Source organism: Boeremia exigua (assembly GCF_020726555.1).
Source record: "Boeremia exigua strain MPI-SDFR-AT-0100 chromosome Unknown C7974scaffold_8, whole genome shotgun sequence".
NCBI classification, from domain to species: Eukaryota; Fungi; Ascomycota; class Dothideomycetes; order Pleosporales; family Didymellaceae; genus Boeremia; species Boeremia exigua.
In genome coordinates this window covers 1,277,634-1,292,968 of record NW_025763525.1, presented here as the reverse complement: position 1 = coordinate 1,292,968, position 15,335 = coordinate 1,277,634, and the positions used below count along the sequence as shown (strand labels likewise).

The following is a 15,335-nucleotide window of genomic DNA, read 5'->3' as shown; positions in this document are numbered from 1 at the left end:
GTTGGGTTGCTACGTAGTGCCGGCAGGCGTGCATGCAGCAGGTCAGCGCCTGGACGAACGCAACACGTTGCCCAACTAGCCAAAACTCTCACCGACACCTACCCGCGAGCTAGCCCTCGATCGTGGCAGGGTTCTGTACACACGCTATGTGCGTATCCACATTCTGTCCTACAGGGCGCCCCTTGCCACGGCCTCCCCTTGCCACGGCCTAGCATGGGCTCTGCGTCTGTGTGTACACACAGACTGTTGCTGTAGAACGACAGGGGCGACTGCAGGGATGGACTAGCAGAACGGACGGGCAGGTGTGGGGAGCTAGGTCCGGCGAAGGACGAGCTCGAATGCTGGGCCTCGACGGCCTTGTGTGCGACTCCGCGGCGACGAACTGAGGGCGGGAGCACCTTGGACTGCGGGCTGCGGGTTGTGGATACCCGACTCTTGAGCACCTAGGATGGCCAGGTCTGTGGGTGAGTAGAATGACAGGGTGAGTGATACTATACTACAGACTCATCCTGGAGTAGTGGATCATGGGCTGTGAACACCTAGCTCTCGCGGAGGCCTGGGCATATCTTGGATGATCAGGTTTGTAAGTTGATAGAACGACAGGGCAGGTATACTTACTACAGAGTCACATGTGGAAACACCTTGAACAGCGGGTTAGGAAGTGAGCACTCGGCCCTTGCGCAGGCCTGTGGAGTATCTAGGAAGGTCAGACTTGTACTTGGTTGATCAATTGTATACAGGTCAATGGACTATTACAGAGATCTTTGTGGGGCTCTGTGTAAGTCAGTGAATTGATAGGAAACTATAGTCCTTGACAGCATGTGTAAGCCGGCCGTAGAGAAGCAAAGTATCTTACATCTATACAATATCACTCCTATGAGTGTACCTACACATGTGTCTATAAGCTGCTGTACCTTGTAGATATGCCGGAAAATCAGTACCAAAATCTAAAGTGATCGAGAAGAACTCCGTGTAGGGCACTTTACTATATACTTCTATTCAGTGACAATACATTCGATATATCAGTGTGTACGGGTGTGTAGACTCAGACCTTCTACACGGAAGTTCACTACACATGCAAGATCACACAAATCTGCTTGGAAATACAATGACTACTGCAATACGTTTGAGGCTCTTCATCATCTATATGTTCAAGAACACTTCAGCAGACTTTTTGCAAATTCAAATTCCGCATCACTATCTACACCACCAAAAGCAGTATGTTTATCAGTCAAGTGTCAGCTCCTGTTGTCTGTTCATTACACCCCGGTCTCACGGTTCACCTGTCCTTTTTCGAACTACTCAACGCTTGAGCCACTCCCACATGCCCTTCTTCTCTGTCCTCTGCTCGTCGTGTTGCTCGGCATTCTCCAGACTCTGCTCCTTGCCGAGCTCCGGGTTGCGGATGACCAGCGAGAAGCCAATCAGAAGGATAGATAAGCAGATACCAGCGATGCAGAGCAGGCGCTGGGCATGTCGGTATGCCACAATGACTGCCGCCCTCTCTGGTGTGCCAACGGGATACGCCGCAACAAATCCAAAGGGATCCTTGTAGACTGAAGCAGATAGAGTAGCGTTGCCAGTCTGACGGACAAGCTCGTTGGGGATGACATGCTGCCATATAGCACCCGAGACAGTGTTGCCGAACGCAGAGCCTATGTTGTAGGTGGCAAGGTAGATACCCGTAACGATAGCGACGTGCTCGTGCTTGGTCGCTGCCTGAATGCTGGCTTGCGCTGGATAGGGAAACATGCCGCCTGCGATACCAAGACAGATCTGCGCGCCTATAAGTCCGGAATGGTTTGCTGAACTGGTACCGCCACGGTAGTGGATCAGCAGACCGAAAGCTACCAGAAACAGACAGGTGCCGAATACAATGAATGGTTTCAGGCGTCGTACGCGGTAAACCACCACACCAAGAATAAGGCCAGTGATGACGGAGCTGAAGCTGTATAGTGAGGAGATGCGCGTCGCACTCTTGACACTTTCGTTGAAGGAGACGACAAGAACAGTGTAGAGGAAGTCGCCCTGCATGTACCAGGCAAAGTTCAGAGTGCATGCAATACCGAGAGCGCCCCATACTGCTCTGTCAGCGAGGAGATGGAATGGCAGCATAGGATGCGGCGCGCGGCGTTCCCAAATGATGAAGACTGGAATACAGAGAATACCGACGACGAGAGGGGCGATAACTTTGGCTGTCCCCCACTGAGAGGAGACACCACCTGCGATCGTGAAGGGCTGGAGACTGTCAGTGGGACTTGTTGCGGTAATGTATATGGCATGCTTACTGTGAGGATGCAGCCAAAGACCGCAATGAGGAGTATGATACCTGGGGTGTCCAGTAGCCAGAAGATCGATGATGCGAGACGCTTGCCACCGTATATTTGATACGGAGTCCTGTAATTGTCAAGTGCCCCGGCTTTCCTGGCCTTGTATGTTGACCATTGAAGCGCTGCAATCAAAGGCATCGAGCATACAGTGTAGATGATTGCCCACATTCCTACTCCCCATCGCCAGGTTGTAGCGTTCAAGACTGCTGAAGTGACATCGCCGCTGACCCAAGTATTGACCTAGAGTCTGTCAGTGGTGCGCAGAGTGCCAGAGTAGGAGAACTTGCGAGAAACGGTAGGGCTGGCACATATGAACCAATGAGACGTGATCGGAGGGACGTGATATCAGCGATGATGATTTCAATCAGCACGATCATGACCGTGTAGCCAACCTGCGTATGATCAATACGTTGAAGTCACTTACAAATCATGGGTCAGTACACACCTGATAGAAGACCGCACCTGCCACGAAAGTCTCTACGTTGCTGCTAACAGCTTCAAGAACCGTTCCTAGCACACTCAGCATTACTCAAGTTTGTGCAAGAGATGTCTGCTTACCGAGCACATAGAAGAAGATCGACAAGAGAACAACCTCAACTCGCCCAAAAACGTCGGCTGAATTCGAGTCAGAGCGGTCCGATATCAAAACGAACGTGAACGAGCATACCAATCTTCGCGGCCGTTGGCTGCAGGGCAAGTCAGTTCATTGTCGGTCACTTCGCGCGCCTTGAATAACATACCTGAGCCGCGGCGGCAATCACGCTTCGTAACACACCTGAGCGCAGCATCAGCGGGAGTAATTCGAACACGGAAGGTATCAGATCTACCGATGGTTGCAAGCGTTGAGTGGGTCTCAAAGCCAGCTGTTGCATACGGCTGGTACACGCCGCGAAGAGAGCCGTCCAGACCATAGGCGTATGCCACGAGGAAGAGGCCGAAGAAGATGAAGCAGCGGTTGGTGAGTGAGGTGTGGGCATTGAGAGCTTCGATGCGAGCAACACCGGGCGATTTGTTCTCGTTGATAGGTTTTTCAACAGGTGATACGCTCTGACTGCTTTCCCTCACTTGCTTGATGTCGTCCAAGGAAGTAGACGCCATTATTGTAGGGTTTTACTACTGGTTGGTGCGCCCGCAATTGTGTAGATGTGTCGCAGGATCGTATGTAGCCCGGAGTGAAGGAGCGAAGGTGAGCAGGTAAGTAGTCCCTTAAGGTGGAGCTGTTCGGATAGGCTTTGCCCTTTCAAGCTGCCCACCACGAGGCACTCCAGGATCCACGGACCCCGTCAAAAGCCAGGGAGTGGGGCAGACACGGGTGATAGCATTGGAGTGGTCCGATCAGCTGTTGGTAATCTTATCAGATGCAAAGATTTGCAGTCGCGATTCTTGGCGACGACGTTACGTTCGCCTATGGTTGCTGTATCTGGCTTTTTCCGTGTAAGCGAATGCTTGTCGGCAATAGCTTACCAGCAATCGTGGACGGAAAAGCGGCAAGAGCGTAAAATTTTGAAAGACTAGCCATGCAATACGAAGACATAGGAAGAAATGTGGATTTTGTATGTAGCCAGATGTAGCTACGGCAAAGCAGACCGCAACACCAACCATGCATTCGTAACAAGAAAGAAGGCGTCTCAATGTGACAGCCTGTGAGAGGGTAACAAGACAGGAATCAACACGACGAGCCTACTCATACTCCGCCCGCACCTTCTTCGCCCTCCTCTTGTTCGCTTTGAAGTGCTTCTTGCTGTTGAGTCTCAGATCCGCCGGGTCGACGTCCATGTTGAGTGCGTTCATCGTCTTAAGCTTTCTGCCGCTCAACTCCTTGCCCTGCTCACTGTACTGGTAGTTGAAGGGCTTGTTGACGTGAGTCATACCCTGGCCAGGACCGAAGAATTTCTTGTCCATGCGCTGCGACTTCTGGCCTGTCTTGGGAGCCATGTTAATCTCATCATCGTCCATCAGCGAATCGGCTTCGGCAGCTTCTGTCATGCGCGCAAGGCGTGCACGGCGCTTCTCGGGCAAGTGTGCAGCGTCGTAGAGCTCGCGATTGAAGTGCTTGGGGTCTGTCGGCGGGTCTGTGGGAGGTGGGTGACAGAAGAGGAGCTTTCCCTTTACGTAGTCCTTCAAAATGTAGCGGGCGGCTCGCGATTCGTCTGGCTGACCAAGACCCTGTGTCTGGAAGCCACGCGCGATGGCATACGCACGGAGGACCTCTTCAGATGTGGGAATGCCAGTGCCACCTTCTTCACGCGGGCGGACCTCCATCTTCATACCGTAGATAGCCTCGAGGAAAGGCTGCGGGATGCGCTGTGCGACAAGACCTCCAGGTCCAGTGTACTCTCGCAGCTGATCGATGGGAAGGACACCAGCACAGACGAGCTCAGCCTTGGTGGCCGCGAAACTAGGGAACACGAGACCAGGGCAATCGCAGAGAACGACCTTCTCGCTGAGATGAATAGTCTGGAAATGCTTCGTCTTTCCGGGTGTGGCCGAGACTGACACCTTCTTCGCGCCGATGAGGGCGTTGATGGTGGACGATTTACCGACGTTGGGGTAACCAACCAGACCGATGGAGGTCTTGCGAGGCTGGCCGTCAGGTCCGGTGTCGATCTCGGGGGCATGTGCCAGGAAGAGGGCCTCAAGCTCGTCGGTGGTCAATATCCTGGTTCGCTCGTCGCCGTCTGCCAGCTGAATGCCATCACCAGGTGTATCGACTGTCTCCTCGTCGACCCACTTCGCCTCCTCCTCCTTCTTGTCTTGCAGATCAATCTTCTTTGCCTCTTTTGCGAGATCGTCATCTTCAGACTCGACCTCGTCCTCGTCGTCCTCGACCTCATCGTCGTCCTCTGACTCTTCCTCCGACCCAGATGCCTCTTCTGCGGCATCCCTTGCCTCGTTCATCTCCTTGGCCAATTCGGCCGAGAAGAACTTGTAGTTGACACCGTTCTCTTCGAAGTAGTCAGCCCAGGCTGTACGCTGCTCCAGCGTCATCATGTCTGCCTTATTGACCAACAGCAGGTTGTTCTTCTTGGCGTCGACCTCCTTGACATAGACTTCCAAATCCTCGGATCTGAACAAGAGTGGGTTTCGCGCATCGACAATCTGAACGACCAAGTCGGATCGCTCGATCACACGCCACAATTGCCTCCAGACTTCGAGATTGCGCTCGAACGGTGTTGTAAGCAGGTCGTTGTTCTCGGTGAGCTCGGCAAGTCCACGCCTCCACAGCAGCATGGCTTCCCTCTCGCGCGTATCCAGCTGTTGCGGTGTTGTCTTCGAATCCCACTTTGGTCGTCTTGGTACGGTCAACTTGTGCCTGTTCTCCTTCTGCCTCTTGACAACATTGCGCTCCTCGTTTGCGGACAACAGGTACGGGTTCTTCTGGTCTTTGTGGATAATCTTGACGTTATTCATCTTCTCTGCGGTGAAATCGGTGCCGGCAAGCTCAGCCGTCTCCAGGAACTCGTCCAGATCGCCCTGCTCGGTGACGGAGCGCATCTTCACCCATGACGCCTCCTTCTTCTCGTTGGTGATGTACTGCACAGTGTCAGGAAAGCTTGTCTCAAAAGTCGTCCGCTGCTTACCTTCTCGCCGGTCTGGTGGTTCGTTCGCTCAATACCGCCCTGGAAGTTTCCGCGGCGCATATCGGCGCCCTTGCCCTTGCCGAACCTGTCGTTCATAAGACTGTTGCCGAGGCCAACGGCCTTCTTCGACTTTGCAAGCACCATCTTTGCGATTGTGCGTGGGTATCTCTGGTGGTGTTGGTGGCAGTCGTGTGCCTGTGAGGGGTGGACTAGATGATGTGAAATTTGCCCCGCGATGTCATTCACGGCGGCCCCACTGTAAAGTTATTTCCTTCAAGCGCACCGAGGGTCCTTTGTAAGCGCCGCCCCGACTTCGATATTCCGCCACCGCCTTCCCTTGCCATTCACGAGACAATCGCAAATAGCCCATCATGCCTCGCCGCAAGTTCATGTAAGCAAGCACGCTCGAATCTTGAGCGAGTACCCCACTAATCGCACCCAGCGACAAAAAGACTGCCATCAACTACCGCCTCGTTCACCGCGCCCAGAACGACCCGAGGATCCACGATGAAGATGCCCCACAGATGGTCTTCGCCGAGACGGTGCCAGCAAACCTGCGCGAAGGCGACGAGCCTGCTGGCAGTTCGCGCGCATCACAGTACTCTTCCGTCTCGCGCGCCTCGCAGTTCTCGTCGGCGACGGGACGCAGCAAAATCAAGTCAAGAGGAGACCTAGACAGCGAATATGGAGACGCCGTCAGACGAAACGAGGGCGAGGCCGCCAACTATGGCATCTTCTACGACGATTCCAAGTACGACTACATGCAGCACATGCGCGACCTGAACTCTGGCGGTGGAGACGCACACTTTGTTGAGGCCAAGGAAGACAAGAAGAAGGGGAAAGAGAAGTTTGACCTGGCGGACGCGCTGAAGAATGCCTCGCTAGACGACAGGCAGAGCGACGCCGGCTACAGCATGAACAGCACAGTTAGCAGCGTCAGCGACATGTTCGGCGAAGATATGGCGCCCTCTGAGTTCGTGCGCAAGACCACATACCAGGACCAGCAGAACATCCCCGATGCGCTCTCTGGATTCCAGCCAGACATGGACCCGCGACTACGAGAAGTGCTCGAGGCGCTCGACGACGAAGCCTACGTGGACGACGACGAAGATATCTTCGACAGCCTCCAACAGGACAGCTTCGAGCTGAATCAGCGCGAGTTCGAAGCCGCCGGTCAATTCGACGCCGACCGCGACGCACTCGACCGCTTCCTGGACGAAGACGACGCAGGCTGGGAATCAGACGACACCGTCCGCGCGTCCTCGCCCTCGCGGAAACCCAAACCCGCCGAGCCCCTTCAGCCAGGCGAGCTCCCAGCACCAGACGAAGCGCCGCCGCTCGCCGACGCCGGCGACATGGCGTACATGGAGGAGTTCAAAAAGTTCAAGAACGACGTCAAGTCGAGCAAAGCGCCCAAGCCCGCGGCGCCAAGCGACATGCAGTCGTCCATCATGACGGGCGCGTCGGCCCTGACCGCCGGCGGGCGGCGCAAGAAGCGCAAGGGCGCGCTGACCAGCACATCCGGGTACTCGATGTCGTCGTCGGCGCTGCACCGCACAGACGCCCTGTCGCTGCTCGACGAGCGCTTCGAGAAGATCGAGGAGGAGTACGCGGACGACGGCTTTGATTTCCCCGACGACGAGTCAATGGTCTCGGGCATGTCCAAGATCAGCGGCATCAGCGGCATGACAGGCATGAGCCAGTGGAGCTCTGCTGATGCGCCGCCGCTGCGTAGCGATTTCGACAGCATCATGGACGACTTCTTGGGGAACCACATGACAGTTGGCAAGTCGGGGAGGCACGTTCGCAAGGGCAAGGTTGCGACGGGTATGGAGCAGCTGGATGAAGTGAGGAGTGGGCTGGGCAAGGCCCGCATGAGTGACAGGACGCAGCAGAGGTACGGAGCGCAGAAGGCGCAGTTCATCTGAGCGCTATGACTGGGAGGCTGCATTTCTGGGCGTTTGGGTTCTGAGGGTAGATCTGCTGGAGGACCAGGTAGGCCCGTTCAAGGGCAAGTAGACTAATGAATGAATGATCCACGTCTCCATCATGCTGCACCCAAGCACGTCCGACCAGCCAACTGGCAAAGTGCAGCATCAGGCAAGTAGTCTCATCAGGAGCCCTTGTTGTTAGACTGTATACACCGGAACGGAGTTTCTAGTAGAACTTCTGCGGCCTATTAGCTACGACAGTGATGGCTTTAGATTCTCAAAAATGTCAAGTGGCTGCAGTACGTCGTAGTGGTAACATCATTGGTATTGGTATCATTATACAACGTCGGCTGTTCAAGCTCAATGCTTGGCCGACCTTAGCAGTATAGGGTATCGTCCAGCACACGCAGCATTCATAAATCGTCCTGGCACCGCTGGCTCCTCCGCACGTGTCATGCCCGTGGTTTACTCCACCGTGTCCTTTTCCCGCTCAAGCTGGCAACACTGCACTCAGGAACGCCTCCAGCCCGCGCTCAAACAGCTCGTTGCTGACGCCCACGCCGCCCGGATGCTCTGTCGGCGCCAGCGGGTTCTTCACCACGTACTCGACGTACAGGTTCGCCCAGATCTGGTACAGGTACTGGCGCAGATTGGGCACCTTGGTGTCGGTCAGCATGACGAACTTCATGCGCGTGGGCGTCTCGTAGTAGTGCAGCTTGTAGTCGCCGGTGCGGTAGGACAGGAAGGTGTCGTCGGCGCCGCCGAGCTTGGTGACCATGTTGCGCAGCGAGAAGACGAGGCCGAAGATCAGCTTCTCGTCGTCGGCGTGCGAGAGGCCGCGGTGGGTGGGCGCGCCGGGGGCGTCGGTGGGCGCGCCGGACGCGAGCGAGGCGCTGGACGTCGGCCGCGTGGTCTTGGAGGCGCTGGCGGCGCCCGAGGACGAGACGGGGCGCGGCGTCCAGCGGCGGCTGTAGATGCACTCCGCTGGACGGGTTAGCGAAGCAATTGGTAGTTGGCGCGGGGGCCGCTTACTGTGGCGGTCGAAGATGTAGAAGCTGTAGAGCACCATGGTGGCGGGACAGGAGCTCCGCCAGGCCAATTACGGACGGAGTGGGTGAAGGGGCCGGCACGTGTGCAGAGAGGGGTCGCCAGGGTCCACGGGCGTGCTGCAGTAGTGTTGGTGGCGCAATGGGTAGCTCCGCCAGCCAGTGACAGGATGGGGAAGGTGAAGGGGCCGGCACGTGCGCAGAGAGGGGTCGCCCAGAGTCCGCGGGCGTGCTGCAGTGGTGTTGGCGACGGCGACGCGGTGCTGCACTGCTGCGCTCTGTGCATGCAACGGCGATCGGCGGCCCTGCAACTGAGGCTCAAACAAGCGCCGGCGAATGGGAGCCGGGGCCGTGGCAGCTGCCGTGCAGGCGTCGTTCGTGCCTCTGCGGACGACGTTTGCCAAGACCGGGCGCGCACGGGATGACCGCGGTGGCCCAGCGGAACCGCGGTGCTTGCAGCGAGCCTGAGGCTGAAGGCGTTTTCTGACCCCCGAGCCTGGCCCCCTCTTGGGCGCGTTGGAGTGATACCACGTCGATCGAGCCTGTCGCCGGCCCACATCAATGCTCACGCTCGCCAGCCCGAGCTAGCACCTAGCTTTCCCCATAGTATTCCTCGTTTAGTCCGTGGCCGTCCGCCCTCACACCTCGCACCTATGTCGCATCCGCCTGAGCTCCCCGCCCGCACCTCCTCGACGCCGTCCTCGCCCGCCGCCCGCAGCCCCGCCCCGCCCGACTTCTACTCCTCGCGCCCCACGCTCGACGTCCCCGACGACGCTCGCCCGGCGCCCGTCAAGTACATGTGCGCGCCCCGGCTACGTCAGCCAATGCTGCCCCGCGGAGGTGCTGACTCCGCCAGGTCCACGCCCGCATACCAGAGCCCGCTCCGACACCACCGCCGCGCCGCCTCGAGCACCCGCCACGTCAAGGTACGGACCCCGCGCCTGCACCCGCGCCGCTAACCGTGCAGGAAACCCTCAATGCGCGCTCCGAGTACAGCAACAGCGAAGATGACGGCACCGCCCAGCACCGCATCAACCAGTACCTGATCAAGCAGGAGATCGGCCGCGGCTCGTTTGGTGCCGTGCACCTCGCCGTCGACCAGTATGGCCAGGAGTACGCCGTCAAGGAGTTCTCCAAGTCGCGGCTGCGCAAGCGCGCCCAGTCGAACCTGCTCCGCCGTCCCAGCAACCGCCGCCGCGCCCTGCCCGCCGGCATTGGCTTCAATTCGCCGCTGCACCGCCACTCGTCCACCGAGGGCGAGAACAATGCCTTTGAATTGATCAAGGAGGAGATCGCCATCATGAAGAAGCTCAACCACCCCAACCTGGTGTCGCTAATCGAAGTGCTCGATGACCCAGAGGAAGACTCGCTGTACATGGTCATGGAGATGTGCAAGAAGGGCGTGGTGATGCAGGTCGGCCTCGAGGAGCGCGCAGACCCGTACAGCGAAGAGCAGTGTCGGTGCTGGCTGAGAGACATGATCCTGGGCCTCGAGTACCGTACGTCGCGAGCCAGTGCATGCAAGACGTAGCTAACGTGTGCAGTCCACGCGCAGGGCATCATCCACCGCGACATCAAGCCGGACAACTGCCTCATCACAGAAGACGACATGCTCAAGATTGTCGATTTCGGCGTGTCAGAGATGTTCGACAAGGACGACGAGATGAAAACGGCCAAGTCGGCGGGATCGCCAGCCTTCATGCCGCCAGAGCTGTGTGTTGCGAAACACGGCCACGTCTCGGGCAGAGCTGCCGACATCTGGTCCATGGGCTGCACATTGTACTGTCTGCTTTTCGGCCGCATACCATTCGAAAAGCACGGCATGATTGAGTTGTACCAGGCGATACGAATGGACCCGGTTGTGTTCGACAGTGACTGCAACGAGCAGCTCAAGAATCTTCTCATTCGATTGCTCGAAAAGGATCCCAAGAAGCGGATAAACCTCGAGCAGCTTCGCGTATGTTACCAATTATGTATCGTAGAACTGTCTGACTTGTATAGGAACACCCTTGGGTCACACGGAACGGCGCCGACCCTCTACTGCCTAAGTCCGAAAACGTAGCCATCATAATAGAGCCTCCAACCGATGAAGAAGTCAACGCTGCCATCACCGGAAATATGGGTCACCTCGTGACAGTGGTATGTTCGATCTGGTCCCGGGTCATGTCCTGGAATTGACAGCGACAGGTGCAAGCAGTAAAGCGATTCAAACAACTGCTCTTCAGACGGAGGCCAGAGCGCTTCGACGGAATACTTGGTAGCGCCTCGAGGATCGTGCAGCCTCCGATGTCCATGAGACCTTCGGCGTTGCGAAAGTCGAAATCGCAAGATACAGATAATCGGCGGCCTGTGGAGGGAGTTCTCGCAGCAGAAGGGGTCCACCGAGATGTCGACATTCATGAACGCAAGTATTGCAAGATGAATGCCACACTCTCGCTGACATAATACCAGGCTTCCGCGAAGAAGCGTTCGCCACACAACCTTCAAAACGCTCAACTATCACTCGAGCAAACGCCCCCAACTCCCTGAGCCCTACTGATGCCAACGTTATACACGATAACATGTCCTACCGATCTGCTGCAACTCCGTCTATCATTACCCCCAACACAGTACCGTCAGGACCCACGACACCGATTGGCAAAGGCCACGCCCATGACCCCCTCGAGGACACCTTGTTTCTCAACATTGGCACCGGCGAGGAATCCGCCAGCGAAAACACCCTTTTTGTATCAGAGTCCCCCTCGAACGTCGACATCAACGTGTACGAGACAGCGTATGAGGAGGAAGTCCAGCGCATCATTGCTCAGCGCAAGGACCAACACCGCAGTCCGACACTCTATCTTACACGGCGTGTCGAGGACATTAAGCGCATCCGCGATGTCGATTGCGTATTTGACGAAGGCAAGGATATCGGCCGCGGCATCAAAGGTGGATTCAAAGAGTTTGTTAAAAAGACCAAAGAAGACATTGAGGCAAGAGGCGAGCTGCAGAAGCTGCAGGAGGGGAAGGAGGGGAAGCTTGGCCGCACGATGCGCAACGTCAGAGAGGCTAAGCGTCTGGTTGAAGAAGCGCGGGAGCGAGTCAGGGTTGAAGACCGCGAGCGCGAGCGAGAAAGGAGCAGGAGTAGTACGCCGGTGCCCCGCAACAACAGCTCCAGCAGTGTGCAGACGCGGATAAGCAGGAGCGGGACACCGGTCGCCGGAGGCCCTTAGCGGCGTGCATACACAGACAGGCGTTACGGATAACGGCGTTTCCATGTACGAATGAGGACTGACAGGCGGGATTTGCACGGGCTGAGCAGGCTCGGTTCGCAACTTCACATGCACGGTGTCTGTAACGGCATATTATCTTCTTTCTGGAAACAATTACACTCACACTCAATACACTCTTCACAACACGAGCTCGCATCTGTTGATACCGTGGTCGGCACAAGTTGTGCCCATCGTGTGATCTAATGCTCCACGACAAGTGATAACAATACGCCGCGAGCCTGCAGTATCAAGAACCAGCACATACCTAAGATACGGCAAACCTCGCCCCACGTTTTCTCGACACAGGCACGGTGTAGACAGCAGCACCGCATGCGCGAGCGCGACGACCACTATTCTAGCACCGCATCTAGGCATTACGCCTCACTCTTGCCCAACACCACTTCCACCTCTGCAATTTCCATACTCCAACCCCCTTCGCTGCGCCGGGCTCGCGGTGTGCGACGAGCAACCCGCACCCCGCCTGTTCCAAGTGAGGCGTGCCGCGATGTAGCGCGACGCGTGGACACATGACGCGGCGTCCGCGCCTGACTCCTTTGCCTCGCCTCATGACCGTGTAGAGCCTGTCTTGCGGTGCGCGGGATGACGCGAGACGGGGCGTCAGACTCGCCGACGGGGCTGGGGTGCTGGGGAGTATGGATGGTGCTGGGGGCGTCGTAGAAGGGAGAGGGGGGAGAGGGGGGCGGGTGGATACATGGTATGTTGTCTGCGGTCTTGTTTGTCACGGGGACGGCTGGCGTGTACAGGGAGAGGATGTGCGTTTGGGTACTTTCGGGGCGCTATAAGGGTTTATCGATTGTATGTTCCTGCGTTGAGCGCTGGGTGCTGATGAGCTAGGGGAAGGGGCTGTTCATTACTTCGCTCGGGTACAAGGGCTTTGGTTCTCTGCGTCAAGTGCTGTATGATTATGAGTTGGAAAGGAACTTTGTTTGTGTGTGTACTCGTTCACTATGGACAACACTGAAACACTAATCACCTTCACGCCGCGCCAATTGGCTGTCCCTGTGCTGTGCGACCATGTGGCTGATCTATGGAAGATCTCTGACTGCATGATCGGGCGAAAAGTCCTGCGCGCCATCTCTAGAGCCTGGGGTGATTCGATACAGAGCCCAGGAGAAGCAGCATTATTACACGTATGTATTAAAGGGCAAGGAGCATGCGTGTCTCGCTCTCTCGCAAAGACGCCGGCTCGACAAGTGTGCATGCTGTGCGGTAGTCGTGCGAAAACCGGCTTAACGGGCGATGGCCTCGCTTCAGCGTGTGGTTTGACGACGGAGGGACAAGACCCTGGCTGTGAGATGTGAGGTTCACCGGTAGCTGCGGAATGCGAAACTGTTGAGGATGAGTGCAGGATCGACGTGCGCTTGCGGGTTGCTCGACAGCTGTTGTCTCTTCAGTGGCTCTCACGTTGTAGAATGAACGGCTGACTGAGAATGTGAGCCAAGTATTCCACCACACGACAGCGGGTAAGAATAACACTGAAAATTTTCAGTATGCTTTTTTGCCTACAACGTAGGTAGTTCTGACCTCGATTTCAGATTTGGTTATTGTCATGGTTACAAGTTTGGTGTTGAAGGTCGCTCGTCCGCCGTTTATCCTCGAACATGAGACATGCTAGGCTTTGCTTGTAACTTCAATTCACTCCAGCCATTTTGGAAGCAAGTCCGAGATGCAAAAGATGTGACGGTACATGAATCCTATATTCAACGTGAGTACGACGACGTACTTAGTCTCAGAACGCGGGTATGACTGAAGGCAGTGGCTGCCCCGAGCGACGTTGCTATCCGTACACCCCGTGTAGCAAGTATGGCACCGTACCAAAGCAACGTTGGGCGGCCACTACGCGGGAGCTAGCATGACACCTGTAGTCTGAAGTCGGTAGAAGCGAGTATCCGGCCGATGTCGGTCACTGTTTGTAGAAAGCCGCACGGAAATGTCGTGGTATGTTGGGCAGACGTGAATGGTTTGGCGACCGTGAAATCATGCTATTGGCGAGATACTTTCCGATCATGTTTGACAGCATATCTCGGTTACACGGCGTCGCTACTCGAGCTCGGTTCGTGCGTGTAACGCGGCAGGATTGAAAAAAAGAGGACGAAAGGGCCACAAGGCTGAGATGCAGGACGTCGATAGAGGCCAATTTTGGATCCGGGCTAATCAGAACGCCCGAGGGAGATGATTATCGATATGTTGAGCGCCCCAGACTGTAGATCTGCATTCCGTCCGCCACCAAAATCCGAGATGAGGAACCTGCATTTTGTTTCGTGCAGGGGATATAAAGTTTTCAATGTGGCGATTGACCACTCACAGAGGTTCATGACACAAACATATGCCACCCATCTCGCTTGCTGTCACACTGTACCTAATCATTGTGTGAAGGGCAAGACGTACATTGACCAGCGCAGATGCGGCCTGGCAATAGCAAATGCAAATGCAGGTAGTGATGTGGTGCAGAGCAATGACGTGCTACTACAGAGCGAGAGGCAGCGAACGACCGCAAACTTCGATGCAGGTCGTGCCAGATGAAGGTGGATTGCACGTGATTAGTACCGGAGTTGGGCCCCGGAGCGGGGCAGCAAGCTGCACGTTGACGTATGAACAAATCAACGAACCAGCCGGGAGTTGACGGTAGTTTCGCTAGCTCTACACACTTGATGCTCGTAATTTCTGTGTTTCAGCATCGTCCATTGGCAGGGCCCTGCATTGTTTTACTCGCAGCGAGGCTCGTTGCAAGAAGTTTAGATGGATGCAGTTGTTGCACGCTGCGCCTTGTCACGTCGGACGGCACGTGCTATGAGATTCGGAGCAATCCTAGAGCGACCAAGCGCTTGATGGGAGATCACCGTCGTCATGAGTGGTTTGACGTGTATGTCGGTTGCTGCACGTCTTGCTCAATCCGTCCTAAAGGCGCAGCAATGAGGAATCCTGGTGTAACGTGTACCGATCAATGGTTCATCACGGAGGCTCGGGACTCTGCAGCCGGGACGAGGGCGCCGTCGAGCATCCACAATGGCTTGTAAATCAGGGGTGAAGGCCGTTTGAACAGCGAGTTGGTGACCCACGATCGAGGGTGGGCCGGGAGGGGTGTTGAGGATAGCTGCAGAGGCTCTGCACGGCAGGAGGCCCCTGCGCTTACCAGGACCGGGGCGTGCTGGAGCTGGTCAGCTGTCGCAAATGT

General features: G+C 56.3%; 5 protein-coding genes across 5 annotated transcripts; 2 read left to right on the top strand and 3 right to left on the bottom strand.

Annotated features, from left to right (window-relative positions):
- Window positions 1–1,175: 1,175 nt before the first annotated feature.
- C7974DRAFT_217913 (siderochrome-iron transporter-like protein Sit1) lies at window positions 1,176–3,719 on the bottom strand. Its single transcript, XM_046137109.1, has 8 exons — window positions 3,158–3,719; window positions 3,071–3,105; window positions 2,998–3,016; window positions 2,889–2,945; window positions 2,776–2,840; window positions 2,618–2,722; window positions 2,289–2,570; window positions 1,176–2,238 (listed from the first exon to the last, which is right to left on the bottom strand). The coding sequence occupies exons 1-8, from the start codon at window positions 3,426–3,428 to the stop codon at window positions 1,303–1,305; spliced, it is 1,770 nt and encodes a 589-aa protein (XP_045995589.1). The 5' UTR covers window positions 3,429–3,719; the 3' UTR covers window positions 1,176–1,302.
- On the bottom strand, window positions 3,659–6,245 carry C7974DRAFT_217924 (nucleolar GTP-binding protein 2). Its single transcript, XM_046137110.1, has 2 exons — window positions 5,912–6,245; window positions 3,659–5,864 (listed from the first exon to the last, which is right to left on the bottom strand). The coding sequence occupies exons 1-2, from the start codon at window positions 6,053–6,055 to the stop codon at window positions 4,011–4,013; spliced, it is 1,998 nt and encodes a 665-aa protein (XP_045995588.1). The 5' UTR covers window positions 6,056–6,245; the 3' UTR covers window positions 3,659–4,010.
- Window positions 6,246–6,282: 37 nt separating this feature from the next.
- Window positions 6,283–7,839, top strand: C7974DRAFT_314831 (low-temperature viability protein-like protein ltv1; the record flags this gene model as incomplete). The annotated part of the gene is made up of 2 exons (XM_046138475.1): window positions 6,283–6,302; window positions 6,354–7,839. The coding sequence occupies 2 exons, from the start codon at window positions 6,283–6,285 to the stop codon at window positions 7,837–7,839; spliced, it is 1,506 nt and encodes a 501-aa protein (XP_045995587.1).
- Window positions 7,840–8,151: 312 nt separating this feature from the next.
- On the bottom strand, window positions 8,152–9,340 carry C7974DRAFT_425907 (trafficking protein-like protein particle complex subunit 1). The gene is made up of 2 exons (XM_046144496.1): window positions 8,875–9,340; window positions 8,152–8,826 (listed from the first exon to the last, which is right to left on the bottom strand). The coding sequence occupies exons 1-2, from the start codon at window positions 8,909–8,911 to the stop codon at window positions 8,333–8,335; spliced, it is 531 nt and encodes a 176-aa protein (XP_045995586.1). The 5' UTR covers window positions 8,912–9,340; the 3' UTR covers window positions 8,152–8,332.
- Window positions 9,341–9,383: 43 nt separating this feature from the next.
- C7974DRAFT_464549 (kinase-like domain-containing protein) lies at window positions 9,384–12,100 on the top strand (the record flags this gene model as incomplete). The annotated part of the gene is made up of 6 exons (XM_046146268.1): window positions 9,384–9,814; window positions 9,856–10,387; window positions 10,433–10,845; window positions 10,890–11,027; window positions 11,076–11,296; window positions 11,419–12,100. The coding sequence occupies exons 1-6, from the start codon at window positions 9,542–9,544 to the stop codon at window positions 12,098–12,100; spliced, it is 2,259 nt and encodes a 752-aa protein (XP_045995585.1). The 5' UTR covers window positions 9,384–9,541.
- Between the last annotated feature and the right edge of the window lie 3,235 nt (window positions 12,101–15,335).